The 24383-nt window shown below is 35.8% G+C and overlaps 1 protein-coding gene across 7 annotated transcripts; it reads left to right on the plus strand.

Annotated features, from left to right (window-relative positions):
• The first annotated feature begins 637 nt into the window (after positions 1 to 637).
• axo (axotactin) lies at positions 638 to 24207 on the plus strand. Of its 7 annotated transcripts, none has more exons than XM_028316107.1 (30): positions 638 to 906; positions 2053 to 2187; positions 3197 to 3419; positions 6212 to 6348; positions 6999 to 7150; positions 7599 to 7662; positions 8222 to 8506; positions 10830 to 10936; positions 12422 to 13036; positions 14069 to 14249; positions 14809 to 14935; positions 16092 to 16240; positions 17514 to 17716; positions 18100 to 18311; positions 18576 to 18805; positions 18969 to 19142; positions 19216 to 19441; positions 19513 to 19760; positions 19840 to 20268; positions 20460 to 20669; positions 20953 to 21170; positions 21256 to 21335; positions 21411 to 21523; positions 21599 to 21802; positions 22190 to 22386; positions 22555 to 22707; positions 22853 to 22969; positions 23113 to 23254; positions 23515 to 23675; positions 24064 to 24207. In XM_028316107.1, the coding sequence occupies exons 2-30, from the start codon at positions 2076 to 2078 to the stop codon at positions 24181 to 24183; spliced, it is 5589 nt and encodes a 1862-aa protein (XP_028171908.1). In that variant the 5' UTR covers positions 638 to 906; positions 2053 to 2075; the 3' UTR covers positions 24184 to 24207. The 7 variants fall into 7 exon arrangements, with proteins under 7 accessions (XP_028171908.1, XP_028171909.1, XP_028171910.1 ...); XM_028316108.1 differs by having other exon boundaries at positions 20956 to 21170; XM_028316109.1 differs by having other exon boundaries at positions 20962 to 21170.
• Positions 24208 to 24383: the final 176 nt, after the last annotated feature.

The following is a 24383-nucleotide window of genomic DNA, read 5'->3' on the forward strand; positions in this document are numbered from 1 at the left end:
AAAACCCAAATTAAATTAATATAAAAATAGCTAAAACAGTTTATCTAGAAGTGTTTTTCTTGATTGTGTTCCCAGAATGTTACTGGGGTCCAACTTCTTGAAGCCAAATTACTGACGGTGACGCGGCCATCCATCTGTAACCATTATGTTATAGACAATGTCAAATAGATATTAGATTTACAGTGAGAACACACAGTAACTTTCCAATGAATAATATGGGTGCAGAGTAACGAATAAAATAAATAAAAAAATGTTATATTTTTTCGCCTTCGTGGCATAATAGTACTTACCTTTAAAATATTTGTATTTTACAATTATTACACTTTATGTACTAATGCAAAATATAGTAGAGTTTAAGAGTAATCTTAGCTATAGAATTTACCTACCTTTCATGATTTTCAATAATGTAATTAAAAATCCTATACTGAATTACTGAGTCAATTACAATCACTATAGTGAGCTCTATCATTTCTTTGGATGTCACGCGTGATAATACCGCAATACATATATAACTTTTGTTTTTATTCCCGCTTATTCTCTCCGCTCCGCACCGTATCCTGGCCCTGAGAACTGTGACCCACGAGGACAATGTCAGTATTATTACACGTTGTTAAACTCCTCAGTGCGCCGCGGCAGTCGGGGGACTAGCAACCGTCCTGGCTGATTACAAAAAAAATCAACCCAAGGAATATTTTTTCCATTCAACCTTTTTTCTCAAACCTTCTCGAAGAGGTTGTAACCTAAAACGCAACAGTGCGCAGAAAAAAAAACATGGAAAGCGCGGGAAAACCAGCCGATCGTCTTTTTTTTCTGCTCGTAAAATGCTCGAAGTTTTAGTGACCTGTGATTATTTTTATTGTTAGTGCCGTGATTGGGAGTTAATTTATAGGTTTTATTCGTTACTGTGTAAGTATTTATTAACCTTCAAACTGTTTAGGGTACCTGTGTATTTAAAGAACTCTATAAACTTAGACATGTCCTTTAAACTGTTGCTCTTTAAAGTGAATTGTATGAAAATTAATTATGTAAACAGAACAGGCTTGCAAAGTCCAATTTGCGTTTAAGGGCAATCGTGATTTTCAAACATGTCGAATCCAGAGTCGAACTCTAAAACCGATGTGTCAACGCAAAGCCACTTCTCGAGACAACGGCGGTTACTTGAGCCAATTTAGTCGTACTGCACGACCAGTTACGAGAGACCCCTTACCACGTGACAATTTCTCTTTCCTTTTACAAGTTTGTAAATGGTGCGAGACATCGGGGCTCCAGTTATACTGGTGGCTTTTTAGCCGGCCCACACCACACACTCTGATTCCGTGTTTCCGCTTAATACCCGCGTGGTGTTTGCTCAAACGATTTTAAGCTCTAACATTGATATTCTAAGATTCAATTTCCAATGTGCGGATTATGAAAGCGGATGTGTTTTTGAGAAAATTATCCTAACACTCGATTTTATTTGGACAACTTTATTGGGTCTTTTTAGTGGGTCAAGATTGTTATTTGGTTATTTTACCCATAATGATATTGCCTTCAAACTACATGTACCTACATAAAGCAAGGCAAACATGGAGAATTTACAAAGTAGGCACGAACGATCCTCTTTCTTAGTATACCAACTACACTTTTCACAAGTTTTCTGCTGGACTTGTTAAGCCTTGTCCAATAAACTGAACCTGTTCCTGTTCTAATTATTTCCAACCGCTTCCAGAATTTGGCGTTTAAAGTCTCCTATGCCCGTTTTCACCATTAATCCCTAATTTTTAAGTGACCCCTATGAAAACAAAATTCCTGTAAATGTATTACCATAGGGGCCACTTAAAATTAGGGATTGATGGTGAAAACGGGCACTAATCTCACAAACGCGAGAGAGTTCTCTTCTAGGAGAACTCCTGGAACTCACCATTGGTCGACTATAATAACAACAAAATAAAGCTTAAGAGTGTTTGTCTCGTATGATGAAAGATATGCGGATAAAATTATTGTAGTGACTCATTCCCTACTTCTTTGTCTTCACTGATGACAAAAATTCAAATGTGCTTGTTAAAATTTCAGATAAATGAACGCAATCGAGCAAGATGGTAGCAATGTCGCAAAGAAGAAGAATAAAGTTGATCATACTTTTAATATTCTATGGAACAGCTGATGTTAGAAGCAGTTTGCCGGTGGATTTGGCTTCTGAAGAAAAAGGTAAAAAAAACTACAATTTTTAAACAATAATAATTATTTCTTCTTACAATACGAGTATAATTCTACACGTATAAGGAAAACAACGGTGGGAAAAATTACTGCTTAGTAATCACTTACATTATTATGAAGGCTGTAAAATAAATATTAAAACCACTATGTACACATTAAAGACGCATCTCGAATTAAAATAACTTGTAATATTATTATTATTATCTGCATTATAAAATAAGATTATTGCTGTATTCATGTGATATGTAAGTATTCTTTTAATCATATAAAATTACGATACCTACTGTAGACGCTAATTTAGAATATCTACTAGTCAATATTGTAGAGTCCGTTTGTTTCAGTAGCTAGGTTAGCGTTTGTTTCAGTTAGGTAGTGTGATAAAAAATTACTCAAACAAAGATCGAATTGTCTCTATAATCTTATTTCGCAATTTGAGGTTAATAGCAAGAAAAAATCTTACCTTTTATTAATAAAAAAATGCACCTAGGATGAACTCTGGATTAAAATTACATTTCCATACTAAATGACAATTTAAGCCAAAGTTCAACTAGGGTGTAGCTTTTATTAATAAAGGGGTTATGCCCGTTTTCACCATACCTAATTTTTAAGTGACCCCTATGAAAACTAAATTCCTGTTAAATGTTACCATAAGTGTCACTTAAAAATAAGGGATTGATGGTGAAAATAGGCATTACAGTCTCTAAGGCTGAGTTGTACCATGTTACATCAACTTTGACAAAAATCTTTCAAACTCCATACAAATAAGCACCGGTTATGCACCATACATCAACTTTGACAAAAGTTAAAAATCTGTCAAACTCCATACAAAAAGCACCGGTTATTGTTACGGTTAAAATAAGGTGGTGCACCTCAGCCTAAGATGTTTTCAATTATGGGTTCAATTGTTTATGAAGTTTAATAAAACAATTTTATACCTACATCAATATTCTATTAGGTGTAGCGGTCGTACTATTAACTCTTTCCTTTACCATCATTCCAGTTCAGCCCCCAACAACACTATCTCTCACTTCCACGTCATCAGCAGCCACCACCGTCAACATTTCAACGTCAACATACGCCACCGTCATCCCTCCGATACCTCCAAGCAATAGGGACAGGTTCCTGACCTTCGCGGAGTCTGGGTACTACCAGACCTTTATGTTTGCTAAGGACAATACGTTTATACAGCTGGATGGGGATATTATACAGAGGTTCCAACTCAGGTTAGTGCGTTTTATTAAGTTTAAATGTACCTAATAATTCGCGAAATCAATATAGGGTTCGAACCATTTCTTTATTAGATTTTATCTCAGATCTGAGGATTTTATAGAGCCTATAACGTCACTATTTGCCAACATACTAATTGACTTATTTTTTTATCAAAGCAACACTATCTACGTAGATAGAAAACTAGTTGACTTATTAAGATGAGAATCATGTAGTCTTACTCAATACTCAAGATCCTTATTGCTTCTATAATAGTACCTAGTATTATATTATCTGTGATAGTACAGTTGATGTTACTTTTAAAAAATAGTTTTACCCCAGTTACACAGTTGTTGAACACTGTTTTAAAATGACATTTCCATACAAAACGTCACTTTAAAACACTGTACAACGAGCGTGTAAGTTTTATTAGTAAGGGTATTAATTGGTAAATGATTTCAAATAAGTACCCAACTCTTAAATTGCAAATTCAGTAGCTAATCTAATATTAAAAAGGAAATATTGGTTATGGATATAAATATAAGATACGATATAACACGAGTTAATACCAGATGCGTACATTGATTAATTATGACCATTAATTACACAGTATTCTTACATCTCTAGATTTATTAGCGTGACTTAAATCAAAACAAGATCTTTATATCTGCTTTCTGAGGCAAATCATTATCAATTAAGGCTAAATACATTCTAATTATTTCAAGTTGGCACCACTTAGGTATTTAAAATACCTACATAAATTGATTGCATGTATTTCCTAATTACTCTTAGTATACCAATCAATTGATAATAATTGGAATTATTGTAAAGAACCGATAAATGGAATAAGTAATATTTCGCAATAAATAAACCTGACTCCAAAACTTCACTGTAACTGTGCCGATCGATTTCAAAATAAAAATATAGGAGCCCTCGTTGCGTATTGCTCGTACTTTTACGCTCGAAAGTATAAATAACATTTTCGTAATTCGTATTAAGGCTGATTTAAATACAGGGTAACTTTGCAAAGAGTTGCCAAAATTTTTTTATAAGGTCTATACAACAATAGAACTTCATCGTGGAGGCCGCGTACCGGAAAACGCAGCGTGAGACGTCCACCCACAAGGTGGACCGACGACATCATAAAGGTAGCAGGAAGGCGCTGGACGCAGGCCGCTACCAACCGGGCAACATGGAAAGCATTGAGGGAGGCCTATGTTCAGCAGTGGACGTCCTATGGCTGAGATGATGATGATAATGATGAACTTTATCGTAATTATTTTTAATCGTGGTACATATTTTTCGCAAATAAATAATTAAAATATTTATAATTCACGGGTGCCCATATCTTAAGTTGTAAAGGCTCAGGCTTATTTTCACGCACCATAACCCTTCATTTGATTTTGTTCACTGGGATGAACATTCAATTGAAAAAAATAATATGCCGAGTGCATATGTCTTAATTTCTGGTAAGTTTTTTTTTTCACTAGAAAATATACTTAAGTTTTGGTAGAAAAATATTTTTATGTGCTAGTCACAGTCTGAAAGTGTTAATTTTAGCCAAAATGCCGGCCATAGCGAAGACCAGGCTTTAGTGTCAAGGTGTTTATTCAAGCTTTACATGTTTTTTATTATAATTGAGTAATGACAGTGGTTTTAACGTATTGCATAGTGTTCATGCTTAATAACTTGATTGATTTACAATGCTCATTTAATAAATAAGCCATGTTATACCAGGTCAAAGTCGAGTGTTCATCCCAGTGAACATTGCCAAATTACTAATAATCTTTGATTGTTCATCCCAGTGAACGTTGTCAAATAGGCTATGAAACGTTTATTTTTGCTTAATTTTATTTCAGTGGACTAATTTCTTTATTTAGAGGATTTTTTTATTTTGTTTGGGATGTTGGCAGCTTAATACTGTATATTGCATGAAATGTAATATCAGAATAATGTTTTGTTACTGGTAAAAGTGGACATAATTGTTTTCTAAATTTTCATGCAAAATAATTACATATTTTAATTTAGCGGTTGTTTGCAGATTCAAAGTTTGTAGTTCCAAATAATATTTTTGATTAAAATCATTTTTACTTTTTTATTTAAACCCTGAAGAATATATTTTATAAATGTGGGATATGTTTTTTTATTATTTAGTGCGACTTGTCCACTTTTAAGTTACATTAACAAAAAATTATGATTTTTTCTTTAAAAGCATTAAACATTGTTTTACCTCAACGATCAACCAAAATTGTATGGTAATAGTTAATTTCTTACTATTTTGTGCACCAAAAAGCGTTAAATAATATAAATTTTACTTTTTATATGAATAATTATTTTAATTTAATGCCGCTACCCTAAATTGGCAATGTTCACCCCAATGAACAGTTAAAATTCTCCGTATATTTGGCAGTGTTCATCGGGATGAACATTGTTTTTTTTCTATTTGGTGAAGTTCCGATTTTTTTTATATTTTTTTCTGACCTATAAATAACCCTAAGAACATAAATCCGACGACGTATTTTTATTTTTTGATAAATAATGAGTCTGCCAAATTAAGGGAATGTCTACTAAGCTTTGCAGTTAACTGTGTGTGGACGAGTTTTTCTATGAACGAAGTAACATTATTTATCGACGTGTGCCAATTTTGAAACCGCGCGCAGAGGATATAAATAATTAAATATAAAAAAATATATTTACGTAAATCGATCGTTACTGATTTGGAGTTGACTCCTAAAAATTAGGCAGCTATTTGCAAAGTCACCCTATGTATAATTTATGGGGGCATAATGTCTTTTATGTTTTGAACCAGGTTGTGCAGAGAGATTTCTTTCAAGTTCCGCACGCGACTTCCTCACGGGTTGTTGGTCTACCACAACGTTAAGAATCCTGTCTTCAAGATGCAGCCTTATGCTCTGTACGTGATCGTGGAGAAAGGGGAACTTAAAGGTCAAGTCTTTTAGGTCGTTTTTATTGTCCTTTGTGTTTATAATTCTTGGACAAAACCGTTTTAAAATCGTCATGTTTTAAAATGTCTTAATTTATTCGGAGCTATATTTACATACATTTTTTTTCGCATCCGTTGCTATACATTTTAACGAGGACGTTAAAATATCGCGAGGTTGAAGCATAACATCAAATATATTTCTTAACGTCCACTGCTGGACAAAGGCCTCCCCCAAGCATTTCTACAACGTCCTGTCCTGCGCTATCTACATCAGAGAGCTTCCCGCGACCTTCACCAGATAGTCGATCCAGCTAGTGGGAGGAGCCACGGTCCTACTCATATTTTATTTAGTAGGTATTTTCACCACGAAGACACCTAGTACATTGGACAAATAAATAAATCTTCACTATTTTTTTCACAAATAAAAGTGACAATACAAATACATCGCGTCGCAATAACCACATTTTCACAAAGTTACATAAATAGCTCTATAGCTTCTAGAGTTCATCAAGATTACCGGATGCTCTGATAGGGTACAAAGATTATGAGAACGTGACAATCCATAAGAGCAAAATTTTTTTATTAGTCTTTTTTTCCTGTGAGTAAGTATTTGAAATAAATAAATTTTGACTTTGACTTTACCCTTTTCCAGTGGTCCACGTATTTGGCAAGCACCTTACTTCAGTAACGGTAGGCAGGGCGCTAAATAGAGACCAATGGCATAACGTGGTGGTCACCATAGATGTCCACGGGGCCCGGCTCATTGCTAAGGTCGACCACTTGAAAGAAGAAGTTTATCTAAAGGTATGTCACTATCTGCATGTAAAAAATCTGCAAGAAAATTCTTTTATTTTCGGGAAATTCGCTTATTAGCTCCCAACTACTTTTACATTAACCCTTAACTTACGTTAAAGTTCTGGGCTCCTAACACTAAGGCTGCGTTGCACCATCTTTAGGCTTTAACAAACGTCAAACTCCGTACAAAAAGCACCGGTTATTGTCATAGTTACGGTTAAAGTAAGTTGGTGCAACTCAGCCTAACAATATCAAGTAAGGTAAAGAGACAAACAGAATAAGACAAGAGTCTTTCTAGGTTTCGGAAATTAATGTTTCTTTTCCACTGCCTTAGCATTAGATAAGTAAGTTTATTTACTGAGGAATTTAATCTTGTCCCAAGTAAATTATTTGCTAAACTAATATCATCATAATGAAATTATAATGTAAATAAAAACTACGTAAATTATTTTTGCAGGGATTAAGCTTCGACACAAATTACGGAATCACGGACAACCTAACATCCGTCATACTTATCGGAGGTGAGTCTTTCTTAAACTTTATTACTATCTTTCTTTGTATGTATGTTTCCTTGTATCTTATGATTCAGCTGGCTTATGTCTTAAGTGCCACCTACGATTTCTTCGGTCAACAAAAGAACATAAATAGCGCGCTTCCAGTTGCTAAGCTATAAAATTATATTACGTTCGTTCTGACATTTTACTGCACTATTTTTGTTTCTTTTTCGTTTTGTTATTTGTTTTTGTTTTCTTGAAGTATTTTTATTAAATTTAAGTTGGTGTCATTTTAATAATTATATTGTGGCCAATATTTTTGATGTCTAAGATATAACAAAAATTGCATGCATTTTTTACTTTACCACTGTACTTGCACCCCTGATGGTACGGTCAACAATTCGCTTTGTAAATGGTACTTACCTCTAATGTATATTATAGCACAGAATACATAATCGAGGAAGAGAGCATCACTAATAAGAGTAACGTTAACCATGCGAATTGTTGACCATACTAGCAAGTACAGTACAGTTCAGTGGTAATGGTGAATAATTCATGAAAACCTTCTAATCTAAAACATTTCTAGGTCTTAGTTCAGAAGAAAAGCTTCACGGAGTGAAATACATAATAGAATCATTCGTCGGCTGTATCAGCGACATGGTTTTAAGTTCTGGCAAGGCTGCATCAGACCTTCTCCCTATAGTACCCCTTATAGCCACGAAGCACGAAAATGTTAAAGAAGGCTGCATAGACAAGTGCAGGACTATGGAGAACCTTTGCTTCGAAGGGTCCAGATGTATCAATGAGTATAACGGGTACAGATGCGACTGCTTCGGGACGTTGTATGAGGAGCAGCTTTGCGATGTTTACAGTAAGTGTTTTTAATTTTAGATTTATTTTTATTTTACTTATTTATTTTTATTTCATTTGATGGTAAAGAGGTGTTGTAATATGTGTGCTTATTATGGGCAAATACCCCTTGTTACTTTTGCCTGGGTCTACAGGATGTTAGGTAAATGGGTATATGAGCCGACACTAGCCCATGTTAACATGGGCATATAAATGGTATGGTGAAGTCAGAAAATTTATATCTTCATTAGAATTATTTTAATTTTTATACAAATCGGATTTTATAAATTTATATGCCTATGTTAACATGGGCTAGTGTCGGCTCATATACCCATTTACCTAACACCCTGTATAAAGTGCGGGACTATTCCTACCTCTCGTACCCACCGCTGCAACTCCTGTGTAGCCAGGATCTACAACTTGACCGCCAATAAAAACCCAACCAATGAAGGTCAAGTTTGTCCCGGGGGAAAGTTTGTCAAGATGTGTCGAAAATAGCCTAAATAAAGCTCTATGTCTATCATTTTCATATTTTTTTTGCTATTTTTATCAATACTGTCCTACTTAGCTTAAACTTAATGCTAAATATTTATAGGAATAAATACTTTTTAGATCCCGTAGAACTGGATATTTTGTATCTTTACTTTCTCTATAAGTGAGGATAACGAAATTCAAAACTGCTATAAACCTAACGAAGTTTAGTTGCAGATAACGTAGAAATCTAAGTGGTTATCTGACGGTTTTATTATCATACTAAACTGTGATTATTAACATAGTCTATAAATAAGGACCTGTTCGTCTTATGCCCATTTTCACCATCAATCCCTAATTTTTAAGTGACCCCTAATGGTACACATAACAGGAATTATTTTCAAAGGGGTCACTTAAAAATTACGGATTGATGGTGAAAACGGGCATTAGACCAGTAAAATAAAGATAATGAAAGAATAAGGAAAGTTTAATTAACAATGTTTATCAGATTTTTATGCAATTAAGGCCCGTTTTAAATTTGACAGGTGTTGGCATTGTTTTAACTCAATTACCGATCAGTAAGATTGAGATCATTTAAGTAATTGGCCTACATTATACCGCAACTGTGAGTAAACTTTCGGTAGATATAAATGCTGACACGAATAAGCCATTTAAGTATTAAACAAATAATTACCTTACATTATACAAGTCTTTCTGAACGTATCCTTTATATGGATAATATACATCATTTTAGACAGAGAATCATTTTTAGTTTGGTTACCGTCATATTTTAATTAATAACAATGGAACCACAAGATGTGACCGCTAATGTAATATTTCAACATCAAGGAGAAACACTATTTCGAAACGTAGATTTTCTTGAGATCTTAATTTTTCATTAATTGATCCTTTATCGCATATTATCCTAGATTAGATAATATTAAAACTGCAATACATTGCGTTTTTTTGTGCCAGTCATTGCACTCTTGCCCTTCAATCCGAAACAAAATAGTTGTAAAATAGTTTTCTACCAAACATATTGGTAATTTAACAATTTTGCAATTTCCACACTATGTTACAAGCTAATTAAATCCGTTACTTTATTTTGTAACATTCATTACCACTTTGAAATGTAATAAGTACGAGTATTTCCACAATACCAAATACGAGAATGCGGTATCTGCATACATAGGCTGTGTCGAAAACTTGTCACTTTCACTAATTGCGCTGTGCGATTGTACGTGGTTGTTGCATCATTGCAGTTTCAGGAGAAGGTAGTTACACTTGGTTTACAAAGTTTATGTTTGCAACTATTAAAAAAATATATATTCTAATAATATAATAATAATAATAATAAATATCCTTAGACATTTTACACTGCGCTTCTAGTCCCAAACTAAGCAAAGCTTGTACTATGGGTACTAGACAACGGATATAAACATACTTAAATACTTTTTTTTTTGTAAATACATACTTATTATACATAGAAAACACCCATTCTGGGTACTTAAATTCCGTTTAAGTAACTATCTGGTCGCCACTCAAGAACTTTCCTGCCCCACCGGCTATCAGCTCTACGAGCTATTTGCCCCGCCCACTGCCACTTGATTTTAGCGATTCTGCGGGCTATGTCAGTCACTCTGGTTCTCCTACGGATCTCCTCATTTCTGATTCGATCACGCAGGGAAACTCCGAGCATAGCACGCTCCATCGCCCTTTGGGAGATCTTGAGCCTTCTTATGAGGCCCATAGTAAGCGACCACGTCTCACACGTTACCTAAAGTTCTTTTACCACGACTACAATTATTATTTCCATTTCAATGTAATCTTTGGCCAACATCTAGAATACCTTAAAGTTTTTATTTGTTATTCAGCCGCTACAGTGCTCACTTTACGAGGGTCCAGCTACGTGTCCTACCGCGTGTACGACTGGAAGGATCGAGTACATTCTACTAGCACCAGAGTCAGCTTGCACTTTAAGGTAAACTTGTGTTAAGTAACCATGATGATCATGACCAACCGCCTCTGTGGTCTACTAGTAAGGTGGTCTTACTTGCTTCAGACGCAGAGGTCCCGGGTTCGATTCCCAGTGGGGGCAGATTTTTCTGTTCGGTTTGGTTGGTGGTAGGGCTTGTTCTAAGTCCGCCTGGCTAGCTACCACCATCTTACCTAAGTCTGTCGCCATAACAACAATGTTAAAACAGCATTGTTGTGTTCCGACTGTTAGAGGTAAGATAGCCAGTTCCGGTTGAAGCTCGCTTCCACCTTCGGCCTGATCATCACTTACCATCAGGTGATACAGGCTAAGAGCTTCCTCGTTGTGAATAAAAAAAAGACGTTCAACTTTAAAAATATAAATTATTAATCGTTATTACATTTTTTTAGCAATCAGAGTCACTTCTCAAACTTAAATAAACGTGGGTTCGATTCCTTAGGCAATTCGATTTTTTCAAGTTGTTTATTTAAAAATATAATCTAATCGTTAATTAACGTTAATTACAATAAAATACAAACATATTTAATTTTATTCGATAATGTGTCTATAAATTTGGGTTTTCATATTTCATAATCTAAAATATGTTTTATACTTTGCCGACTATAACATCATTTTGAAAAAAAATCGTTATAGTCCAGTCAATAAAGCATTATAGATGGATAAAGCATTATTGTTACTTCGAAAGACTGTTATTAAGAAAAAGTTGGGTTTTAATGACATTTATTTTTATTAGATTATTAGTATTGAAACTGGTAAAATAAAATATTATACCAATTAGTAAATGAAGCAATATAAATTTAAATGTATTAGTAGTAAAACAAACTCTAAGTAAGTCTTGCAAAATGCAAAAACATATTTTTGCATTTCAAATAATTGAGCATTTCTCAAATTCTATTCAAAGTAACTTGTAGGAGTTACTAGAAGTTTCTTAATTAATTCAATGATGATCTTGAACTTATCCTCTCCTATTCGAAATTATACAAGTTATTATTACCAAGGTTCTAACACAGACGTAAAAGAGAAAAAACATATGAAACCCACTGAGACTAATTATGAAGACAAAAAAATGTGTCTAGACGTACCGTTGAAATAATTTATGACTAAAAAGGTGTGTTTCGACGTCACTATAACATAAATTCTTTTTAAATTTTACCTTTATGCTAAAGTCAATAAAGACGAAATGTGGGAGGTTGTTTTCAATTATTACCATATTTAGGGAGGAGCATGACAGCTTTTACTTTAGGGTAAATAAGTAGCATTATTATTATGCCCCTCACCTTACATAATGGTGGACACTTGATGGAAAGGATCCCTCCTCAAAATTTCACATAAAAATTACATTGCAATACAAAGTAGATTTTGCAAATTAATAAATATGTTTTCCTCATATGTTTAGTTAATATTTACAGAATAATCGCACATGCAACTAACTGCAGGAGTGTTCAAAGTTTCATTAATAAATCATTTCAGACCCGGTTCGATGACTCAGCTTTGTTTTACGCCAGCGGTCAGATTGACGACAAACACCATTACATCGCTTTATCGATACACGACGAAAAAGTAGCCATCCAAATCGACTTAGGCGACGGGCCCGTAGAGGATTATATTGGCGAGAAAGTCAATAACAATCGATGGCATAACATCACAGTTATATTACAAGAGAAAACAGTGAACGTGTACCTAGACGATGTAACTCAGACTTACGAGGTCCCTGGAGACACCAGATACGTGTGTATCGACCCAGAGATCTACATATGCGGTGGGCCAGATCTCCACAAGATGAAAGGCTTGAAGTCGTTCAACAATTTCGCTGGCAACTTGAAATATGTTTATTACAACGACGTTTCTATCCTTTACGAGCTGAAGCAGAACAACACTAAAGTGCATTATATCGGCGTACTGGATGCGGAGTTCGAAGAGATTGATATAGAGGTGATACCGATCACATATCCTTTTGCGACGTCCCATATATGGTGGCCATTGAATCAGAGTAACAGCATCAACCTGATATTTGACTTTAAGACGAGTAAGAATATGGCTGTTTTGGCTTACAGTCAGATCACGTCGGGACAAGGCTATTGGGAGGTAAGGAGTCATAATTTATGTTATTTGCTTTTAATGTATTTATTCCGCTCTCTTCATGTGGCCATGTGGAGAATTTAACGACAGTGTTTCAATGAAATATGGAAAGTTTTTTGGCATTGTGTCCAACTGTTATTAAATCAATTGATATAGCTTCATGCATTTCACATTTCTTATTGATTTTCATGAATGATGATAAAACTGATTGTTCTATGTAAAATACGATTGTGTCTTTGGTAGAGTCAGACAACGGAGAGCTTTCTTTCGCAGAAAATAATAAACTTTCCCACAAAAGTAAATTAGTACCTGATTACCATGCTCTTGAATTGGATACGATTCAAAAATCCATAGCAAAATTACGTAAGCAACCGTAAAAATCAGTCGAAATGTGGAAAAGTGAAGGATTCGAATCAATAGTGCGTTGAGAAATTAATTTGCTGCATCTTTTTGAGTTACAGGCGTTGCCAAGCGATTCGCGTTCGTCTTGCTTTTTAGTTTTAGATATCGATAACGCTTTGGGTGCTATACCATTTTATTCGCTTTCCATACCATCGATCTTTATTGATGAGGTTCGTGCTTAGGTTCGTGCGAAAATAATATGGTAACGCGTAATAAATAAGAAAGAATTATTTGTTTACGCAAAGGAGTTTATGGACTTTGAACGCAATTCTAAGGCTGGGCACTATCTTACTTTAACTTTGACAAACGTCAAAAATACGTTAAATTCCATACAAAAAATACCGGTTATCGTTAAAGTTACGGTCAAAGTTAAATGGTGCAACTCAGCCTAAGTGTCGTTTTGTATGGAAATGTCTCTTTAAACTAGCGTTCAACGTGCGTGTAAATGTTATTATTTAGTTAGGTTTAACCCCTAACTACTTGAATTTCCGTTGTAACTATCAAACTCCAATTAAAAAACTGGTATTAATGTATGTGTTAATGAGTCCAAATTATTCTTGGTCTACTTTCTATATCAATACGATTACTATACTGAAAACAGGATTTATGTCAAAATACTGGAAATGCACTTTGTAGGTGCGCATGATAAAAGAAGAGATTAGGTTCGAACTAGTCCCAGACGTGGGCAAGAATGTGACAGTGCTGAAGTCGGTCAAGTTCAACGTGAGCAACGACTGGCACAATGTAGAGCTGGACTACAGGAAGGGGCGCATCAAGCTTACCGTCGACCATCACAATAAACACGCGCAGATGTTTGGTAAGACACCTATTATGAAAATGTACTTCTGACCTAAACAGCTAACTTTCCTATGACTACTTATGGCCAAAGTTGTCATCACTTTATGGTAGATGCCAAAGAAAAAATTCGAAAATCCGAAATTATTTCGGTGAAGTCAATTTTTGTCTCGGATATCTCTAATACAGACACGAGTTTAAATAACATTCTAGACAAACTGTCGAAATATCTATCGTCGGTTTTTAATTCAATATTAACCTACCTACCTACTTCCTAATTAAATTTTGCTTATTTTTCAATTAGGTTATCCGTTTTCCTACATAAGCTGACCAACCAAATTTACCCAAATTGTTCTCTTCTTAACTTCTTCTGAAAGTTTGCGACACTTTTCACTATTTTCATGGCTGTTTAGATCATACATAGTAATAATATTCATATTCTTCAGCCTATAACTAATAGTACCTATTGGTCTACAAGTAGGCTACAAGACACCAATCTATTTTCTCTACGAGTATAGTTACTAACAGTTTATGTAAATTACCTAATAACAAGGTACTTTTCTTTTTCAATAAGTGACCAGTATTTGCAGGTCTGGATTTCCAGCTACAAGATAAAATTGTTATTGGGAGTGGTCTCAAGTCCGCCAATCTAGGATTGATTGGATGCATGAGGAACATCAAGATAAACGGTCTTCTTATAGAACCGAGGCAAGTGCTTTAATTATTTTTCTTAGAGTTTTATAATAGCGAAACTTAACGATCGCACGTCGCCTGATCGTCGATGAAGATAAATCTAAGATCGATCTCCTAGATACCTCGATGACATTTTCTTTGAAACATTCAGTTTTTTGTAGAGTCAAGAGCACACACAGGTATTCTTATTCAGTCTTTACTTCAATGGAACTTCTGATGAAAAATCTAACTGTTCTCCGATAAGAGTGCCGTTGCGTAACCATTAAGGCAATTTATTACTTCGATTGAATAGACAATTGCGCCATTGTAGAACTTTTTAAATGCTATCTTGTTTTTACGAAAACAGTCATCCCGCAGAATTACTTCCTTCTGTCCTCGATGCATTTTTTACTTGCCGATGATTTTTAATTTCGTTTCGATTGAGTTAATCTGAACCTGAGACCCAATTAAAGCGTAAAACTGGTTTTATTGGACAAATTACGTACAAGGTAGGCTTTTTTACACAGAATTGATTTTAGTCTAATTTGAGTAACATATTCCAAATTATTGTATTGATTTGTTCTTCGTCAGAATCCGGAACTCTATTACTTACTACATCAATTATTTATTCAAATTCTTTGTAACCCTTTTTCAGGCCACTCAAATACACGTTCCTAAAAGTAGCTTGTCCTATTCATTACAAAATCTTTGCCTTGATTTATACATGTTATATTGCAGTCCGGCAAACCGGCAGACAGTGGTGACTGAGTTTGTTGCGGCGCTTCTTCTCAGCACTTGCCAAATGTTTGTCTCGAAGCGCTGGTAGGGAAAAAAAAAGAATGAGACATGTATAGGCTCCTTAAGAGCATTTGACGATTTGCAAGTACTAATTTAATTAGTCTAAACAAATAAAGATAATTTTGATTTTGATTTTGAGTCTGCTGAATTTTGACTTGATATCATACGATTAACTTACTCAGGGTTTATGTTACCAAATGCTGCCTCATCAGATGTTCTCTATTTCCAATAATAACTAGATAATTCACGCCTCACTCATCGTCTGTCTGTATGTCTTGATTCACTGTGAAAATTCACTGGGTCATTGGATCATCGTCATTATCATTTTTATTTTTTATCATTGGATGACCATCTTGGGTCAAAATGGATCATTCGCTCTCATGTCTGTCATCAGATTCGTAATAAACACGGAGCGAGTGGTTGGTGAAGTGGCCATTGACGACTGCCGCTACGTGGACCCATGCACGCGGCCCAACACCTGCGAGCACGGCGGCGTATGCTCCGTCAGTATGGACCGCGTCATTTGCAACTGCGACAACACTGGTGAGTCCAGTGAGCTCAGTCAGCTAGTGGTTGGTGAAGTGGCTATTGATGTCTGGCGCTACGAGGACCCAACACCTGCGAGCACGGCGGCGTGTGTTCCGTCAGCATGGACCGCGTCATCTGCAACTGCGACAATACTGGTGAGTCCAAGTAAAATCATTTAGTCACAACAAATTTGTTTATGAAGGTCTCCAATAAGTCATTAAGGGTCGCCGAACACGGGCTTTAAGCCCGCGTTTGGCGAACACCAGCGTCAACGCCGCCACACGAAAATATTTGTAAATAGGCCGGTGGCGGCATTTAGTGTCTATGGCGTGAAGCCCGCGTACGGCAATCCTTATTAGACTAATAAACCACAGGCAAGAGTAGGAAAGATCCTATTCTAATCTGCCAGAACCAACCTAGGTAAAAGTTTTGATTGTCTGGAAACATCCAGTTCTAAATTTTCGTCATTAACAGCGACCTAAGACCGATTCTCTCACAAATTGTGTGTATTTAATTTCACTCCAATAAAGTTTACAATCTCATCGACAGATTTATAGATTCCTAAGCGTAAAAGTTGAAAATTGGAGCAAATTTTGCATGACGGTGAGAACAAAATGTTTTTATGATCGAAACAGATTAATCATGAATCTAAAGATCTCTTATAATCATCATAACTAGTTTAAAATACGCGCTATACTTCCGGTGAAAAGTTCATCAGCATCAATATTAATATGGATTCTGTGTCCTTGCGACTACATCGTTAATTAAGGAAGCATTCAAAATCAGATTTCACTAGACGTGTAAAGTCTCTCATTTACATTTAGACGAGACACAACAAGTTAACAATAATCAAACGATTTGATGGGCCTTGACCTTAGTTAGCATTAGGTTTCATGTGACTAAGAAGGAGTGGAGCAACAAATGCATTTAGGATTCTTTGTTTACACTAGCGTTTCAGCTTAGTCCGAGGTCCAGAAAATCCTATGAAGAAGAAATAATCATGGTAAAATTAAAAATACCTGTTCCTCCCTTTCATCGCAATACATTTAGATTAAGTACAGCAATAATCTTTTCAATGTAAGACTTCATAGATGAAAACTTATCAGGTAAGTTAAGTAATTTTGACCTTTGGTAGCTGGAGTCAATGAATTTATCTAACTATATGAAAGAGCATAGCTACCATCGGAGGCCATTTTGCTCTTTCGGTATATTCTATCAATTCTATCACAATTAAAACGCAAATTAAATATTGTTTTTACGCTCAAATCAGCTGTAAATCATTTCCCAGGCTACATTGGCGAGAACTGTCACTTCGCAACCTTCCGAAAGACTTGCGAAGAGCTAGCATTACTGGGCTACACGAGGAATGACGTCTATCTCATAGACATCGACGGTAACGGGCGTTTCCCACCAGCCCACGTCAAGTGCGAGTTCCAGATCGAAGCCGACTCGTCCACCACCGTCGTGGAACATAACCTGCCTAGCCAAGTTGTAAGTTGACTTCTACTACAGTAAATAGAAGTAATACAATAGTTCATCAAAGAAAGAAAGTTAAGTTCAGTTATGTCCAGCTGAAAGTAAGGTTAAGACGTGTTTTGCACACAAGTGATATAAAGCTCTTAAGAGACTCACATTTTTAGTCAAGCAAGATGCTCTTTATCAAAATTCATCATCATCATCGAACGACGTCCACTGCTGCTGTACATAGGCCTCCCCCAATGACTTCCACATCGCACGGTTGGTAGCGGCGCCTTCCTGCTACCTTTATCAAGTCGTCAGTCCACCTTGTGGGTGGATTTCCCACGTTGCGTTGTCCGGTACGGTTCATCAAAATTAGCAACGAAAAATCTTGAACCCTTTTTTTCTGTTCGTAGGACGTTCGTTCAGCATCCGGCGAAGACTTCAGCTTCAAAATTAAGTATCGGGAGTTCACAGCCGAGATGTTACAAGAGTTAATATCCCACTCCTTGTACTGCCGCCAGTACATCAAGTATGACTGCAACATGGCACCATTGGAACTGCACAGCGCTACTTGGTTCATATCCTCTTCGAACGATACCGTCGACTTTCTTGGCAAAGTGAAGAGGTAGGTTTTTGATATTTAGGATATATTATGATTTTTTTTATGTATATGATTATTCATCTCGTCTCGTCATTACACTGATTATTCAGATATTTCTTGCAAATCACATCTATATTTCTTTACCCACCACAGAAAAGCTTATTGGTCAGCAACTAGTGAAAAGTGATCAGTCCGAAGCTGGAGCCAGCTTCATCCGGAATCTTCAACTGTTATTTACGCCATACATAAGATCTAATTTTCTTGTGATCTCTCCTTTACATCGCGCAGACTGTTATTTTTCAGAGGGTACTGTCCTTGTGGCGTGAACGGTACTTGCGTCAACCCTACACAGTCTTGCAACTGTGACGCAAATGAGAACAAGTGGCATTCTGACGAAGGGGTCCTGGTGGACCCCAAGAGTTTGGGAATTACGGAGATGTTCTTCCTGCAGCAGAAAGACTTGACGGAGGAGGCTCAAGGACGGATCACGTTGGGGCCTTTAGAATGCGTTGAGACTAGTGAGTGATTTTCTGTCTATACTCGTATAGCAAAAATATCTACCTGCTACATTTTCTGTAGTTTTATTCTATCTTCAAACAACATATTGATACTGCGGATTTTTTCTTTTAATTATGATGGTACTTGAAATTGCAGATTCTAAAACATATTATCTTCTTTCAGATACTCAACGCTATGTAGTGACATTCACAACTTCACAATCTTACATCGAAGTGCCAGGCTGGAGGAAAGGGGATATAGCTTTCAGTTTCAGGACTACTGGAACCAGTGCCATATTACTTTTTCAGCCACCAATAAGACCTAATTATCCATCGTTCATGGTCGCGTTAACTAGTGGTATGAATTATGTTATAAATAAGTCAGTATGTAGGTATGAAAGGATTATCTAATAAAGCTGAGTCTCTTTCAGAACACGAGCTAACCTTCAATTTCACTCTTAATACGGGGACTACCAGAAAGCTAGTAATAAACTCCAAAAGAAAACTAAACGGAGGCGAATGGCACAAGATCTGGATCGACTATAACTTCTACCACGTACGGTTTATGTTGAACACGGAACGAAAAATGTTGAATTTGCTGCAGGAAGAAGAGTTTGGGCCGTTTGAGGGCTCTATGTTTATTGGAGGAGCTACAGCGTAAGTACTTCTTTGTAAAATTTAACAAAAAAAAGCGTGAATTATTTTAAAATCATTGTTTAACATTACAGGGAACATCTAAAAAAATCCGCTGTCCATCAAGGTCTCATCGGCTGCTTTAGAGGTTTAGTAGTAAACGGCGAAATTCTCGACATTTATAGCTACATGTCTGTCCATCTATCGGAAATTATTAAGGATTGTAAACCTTCTTGTGTACCAAATCCTTGTCAGAATAAGGCTATCTGTAAAGAACTGTGGTCCAGCTATGAATGTATTTGCAAGAATCCGTGGGCACATTTAGGAAACCATTGTGAAGAAAGTAAGTAGGTTGATATCAATAATCATTGTAACTAAGATAAGTGAAATATTGAAAATAAAAATTAAATTTAACATTCCAGACATAAATAGCAAAGCATTAACATTTCAAACTCAGGAATCATACTTAAAGAAGAATTACTTAGTAGACAACACGACAGAAGCTGAAAAGCAAAGACTGAAGAAAATGATGACGGAGAATGTATTGATGAATTTGAGAACATACGATGATAACTCGATAGTATTGTATGCCAATGACAATCTCAACAACTTCATTCATCTCTTCATTCACAACGGCACTCAAATAATATACCTTTTTAATCACGAGGACGAAATTGTAGAAATGAATGTAACTTACAAGAAAATAAACAAAGGTGAAAGTGTACAGATAGCTATCATCAGAACTGAAAATACAACTACTCTACATGTGAACGATCAAAACACTACAATTAATAAAGTGCCTAAACTTTTGACGAACTACACAAATACGCCTTGGATTAATCCTGATTTAGGTAATATTGAAAATAATCAAAGTCAAAAGTCAAAATTTCTTTATTTGTATAGACTATTAAATAGTTCTTACAAATCGTCAAATATTTTGCTCTTAAGGAGCCTCTACATGTCTCAATCGTGAGAAATATCTAATCACAATACAATTTGAACTAGGTGTATCAAAAAACTCACCCAATAATTAAACTTCTAGAGGTCATCCGTCCACAAAGACCACCAGCGCCTCCAACTGACTACTTCCAAATGAATCTCGGTGGATTTGACCCTTTATCCCTCCAGTTGGTACAACGAGCCAATCTTCTTCCTCAAGGGGGATACGTCGGCTGCGTTAGAGGATTCAAAATAGCAGACCACGTTGTAGATCTCTCTAGAAAAGCACAACAGGAGGTGGATCAAGGTCAAGGTAAATTGAAAGTACCTATGCCAACTTGTTGGTTGTTCATCTTTTCCTTAAAATACATCGTTTAGTTTTTATAGTTACTTAGTTATAATGTTTAATCTTTTTCCTCATTACTCGCTTAAGCGCCTCTTTCTGATACCAGTTGAAGAATATTAAGTGCGTCATTACAAATCTTGTTATTCTTAAGATTCTGAAAGTAAAAAACAATATAATATTCTATAATGTCTTCAAGCTTTACAATGATAAAAAAATACCATCAAATCAAATAACTTGTATCTCTATTTTGGAGTTCTAGGCGTCTTAGCAGAATGCAACATGAAATGCGACTCAGAGCCTTGCAAGAATGGAGGCATCTGTACTGAAGACTTTACCAATCACGAAAGCAGTTGTGACTGCGAGCTTACCAGCTACTTTGGAGAATATTGCATGGAAGAAAAGGGAGCTGAATTTAATGGAGAAAGTATCTTGCAGAGAAACTTTGCACTTCCTGGACCTATTTCTAAGGTAATTTGCGTGGACGACACGGATGACATACAAATTACAACTAAGTACCAAAAAATGTTACTTAGATGGTAATAATTATTTGCAGGTCAAAATTAAATTGGCGTTTTCAAGTAACGATTTAAGACAGAAAAACACCGTGTTACTGTTAGTGCAAACTGAGAATAAGTAAGTAGCACAATTTCATATTAATCTTTTTGCACTTTAAAAGTATAAATAAGTGATGAACTAATTGTATTGTAGGCGGAGTTATTACTTACTAGTGGCAATAACACAAGACGGCTACTTAAAGTTTGAAGAGGATCGCGAAGAATCGGCGTATGGAGCCGAAGTGAAAAATAGGAATTTCTTAAATGGTATACTTAAATCTAAAAATAAGTTAATTAATACCTTTTTCGCTATAGATAATTCAATAAAGTCAATATTTCTAGGTGCTAGACATACAGTTTACTATACAAGAATAGGTCAAGAAGCAAAACTTCTCATAGATAGAATAGAGGTTCCCTTAGAGAAATTACCACCTCAAGGTCTTTGGGAAGTGAACGACGTGGGGTCCAACGAGGTTCAGATAGGAGGCCTCAATACTACAGACCCGAGGCTGATCATCTACAAAGGGTACAATGGATGTCTGTCCAGTAAGTGAATTTTGATATTAAATATTCTTTCTGTCTGTATGTATGCAAAATAAAAGTTGAATAAATTGTTGTTTTTGGAGAAGTGATTTTGAGTTCAAAAATGTTTAAAAAATTTTATGAATAATTTTGTTCTACTACGTATACCTAAACGTTCTAAATATGTATTGAAATTCGACCAATAAGACTCAATAAATAGGCTTGAAATAAAATCTAATTTTGAGCTCCTTTCTGCAATAGAATCTTTTACTCAATCGAATTGAAAGACCTCGAGGAGGTAGCAAATACATCTCAAATAAAACAACGCTCTACATTTCTTTAGTATTTGCGTAAATTATACCTCTCAATATTAACCTGATTACTACTTCAATGAATCATTACTCTTCACAGACATCTTCGTAGAAATAAACGACTACATAATGAAGCCGCTAGAAGAATACATGCTGTTCACGGATGGATCAGACTCTGAGAAAGTGAACGCTGTGAATGCGCAAGGGGTTCGCAGCGCACAGTGTTCAGCAGACTTCGATGAAGCCTGGCCGCAGCACGACCAGCTTGGCTCTACGCATAATGGGAGCTTTCTTATTGTGAGTCGTTTTTAGTTCGTTCTTTTCAACCAAATGACCTTCACTGATGGACGAAGGCTTCTTCTTTGAAGAATTAGATTTGAGGAATTTGAGTTATTTATTTTCTTCTAGAACTAGATAGATGTACCTAGATATTTCGCTAATTTACTAAATGTTTTCCAATTACAGAGTGTAGATAAAACCTGGGTCGAAGATCCCCCGTCCAGAATCCCTTACGACTCTCTGTACCAACAGCCAGACACAGAAGAAGAAAACACTGACAAATTCTTCATAGCTCTCATAGTCATATTCCTTCTTGGACTATGCTATTGTGGTTCACATGTAAGTATTTTTTTTATGCAGGACAAGGCGGGTATTTGACCGCAATCGTACCTGGAGTTAAGTTAGATGCAGTCTAGGATGGTACATATCTGCCTATCTACTTACTGATGTATAGCTATAAAAATAATGCACTTATCTTTTGTAGATGTGGAGAACTCACAAAGCACACAAACTTCGCCTAGAAAAGGAAACAGATGAAAATATCATGAGAAACAAAGAGAAAGCAATCAAACTGCAAGAACCGAGTGTCTCATTTTTACAGGTAAAATCTGTGCCTTTTCTCTTTTTATTTGGAGTCGTCTCTCCTCGTTCTAAGACGCCAAGGGTCTTTCAGTTCGTTGATCTGAGTTCATGGCATTAAAATTGAACAATTTTGTTATTATTTCATGCTACGTTTAATTACAGCTAAACAAAGATGAAGGAGAGGCCAACAAAGATGGCGAAAAAAAGTCCAACGGTGTAACGATAGATGTTATACCGACAGTCGTGGTGGAAATGGCAAACGAGGACAAACCACTTATCAGGAGAGGGTCGTTGCGGTTCAGAGGTAACAAGATTTCTATCAAAATTAAATGCATTACCAACTAGTAAACAAGAGACGGTGTCCAAGTAGATAATTAAGAAAATTATAATGTCTAACAATTAAAAATTAAAGAAGAGCGAATGTGGAAAAATAGCAACCAACGCACGGAATAAAAGACGAAACTTGTTAGATCAAGAAAAATTTGCAACTCAGGTCAATAAGAATGAAATAAATCTAATGAAATTGCATGGTAGTTACTAGATTTGACTGAATTTATTTTACAGATTTAGTAGATAAGGAAGTCTCCTTCGAACCTCTGGAGGAAAAAGATGAAATGGAACACGAAGATGAAGAGAATAACCACAAGGTACAAGACGAAGAAACTGATGAAGAAGATGAAGACGACGAAGAGGGTGATGAAGACGAGCCTGATAAATTTAACTCCGTAAGTAGTCAATTATAAACTGTACTTATAGTGAGAACTTCAAACGAAACAAAGCACAACGTCGATGTAATCGCTTCAGAATCCCATCCCATCATGCTCTGATCAAAAATATCTATTTCCTTTTTTAAAAACCATTTACAAAATTATTTGCTAGAGTTAGCCTAGGCGCAGACCACCGATTTTTAGTTGGTCAATAGTTGGGCCTGTGCGCACTTCCATAGATACATGCCCATACTTACTAATCAACTGCCCGATTAAACTATCGGCCGACGAAAAATCGATGGTCTGCGCCTTGGCTTATGAGATTTTTTTTTCGACTTGCTGACTTTGCGGCAGCTCTTTTTTAACAAAAGCTCTTCAAACCATTATTGTTTTCTTTTCTTTCCAGATCGCTCATCGCATAACAAGAGACCCAAACTTAGGACCACCTACATCAACAAATACGACACAACTGCCATATAAAATAGATGAAGACGGATCAAATGAATTGTTAACATCAAGTGCATGAATTAAATGTTTTTTATTAAACGTTTTAAAGACTTTTAATAGCAACTAGGTGCCTAGGCAGGCACTAAATATTAATAAAATTTTAGATCAACTACTGTGGCTAGTCCCAGATCATCTTTAACCTAGATGGCTACCAATAGTTACCTACTACCTTAGATAAAGCCTACTACCTACCCTACTAAATATTTAAAAAATCTGGGT

The sequence above is a fragment of the Ostrinia furnacalis genome, unplaced genomic scaffold (genome assembly GCF_004193835.3).
Source record: "Ostrinia furnacalis isolate ACB-3 unplaced genomic scaffold, ASM419383v2 OfSCF5438, whole genome shotgun sequence".
NCBI classification, from domain to species: Eukaryota; Metazoa; Arthropoda; class Insecta; order Lepidoptera; family Crambidae; genus Ostrinia; species Ostrinia furnacalis.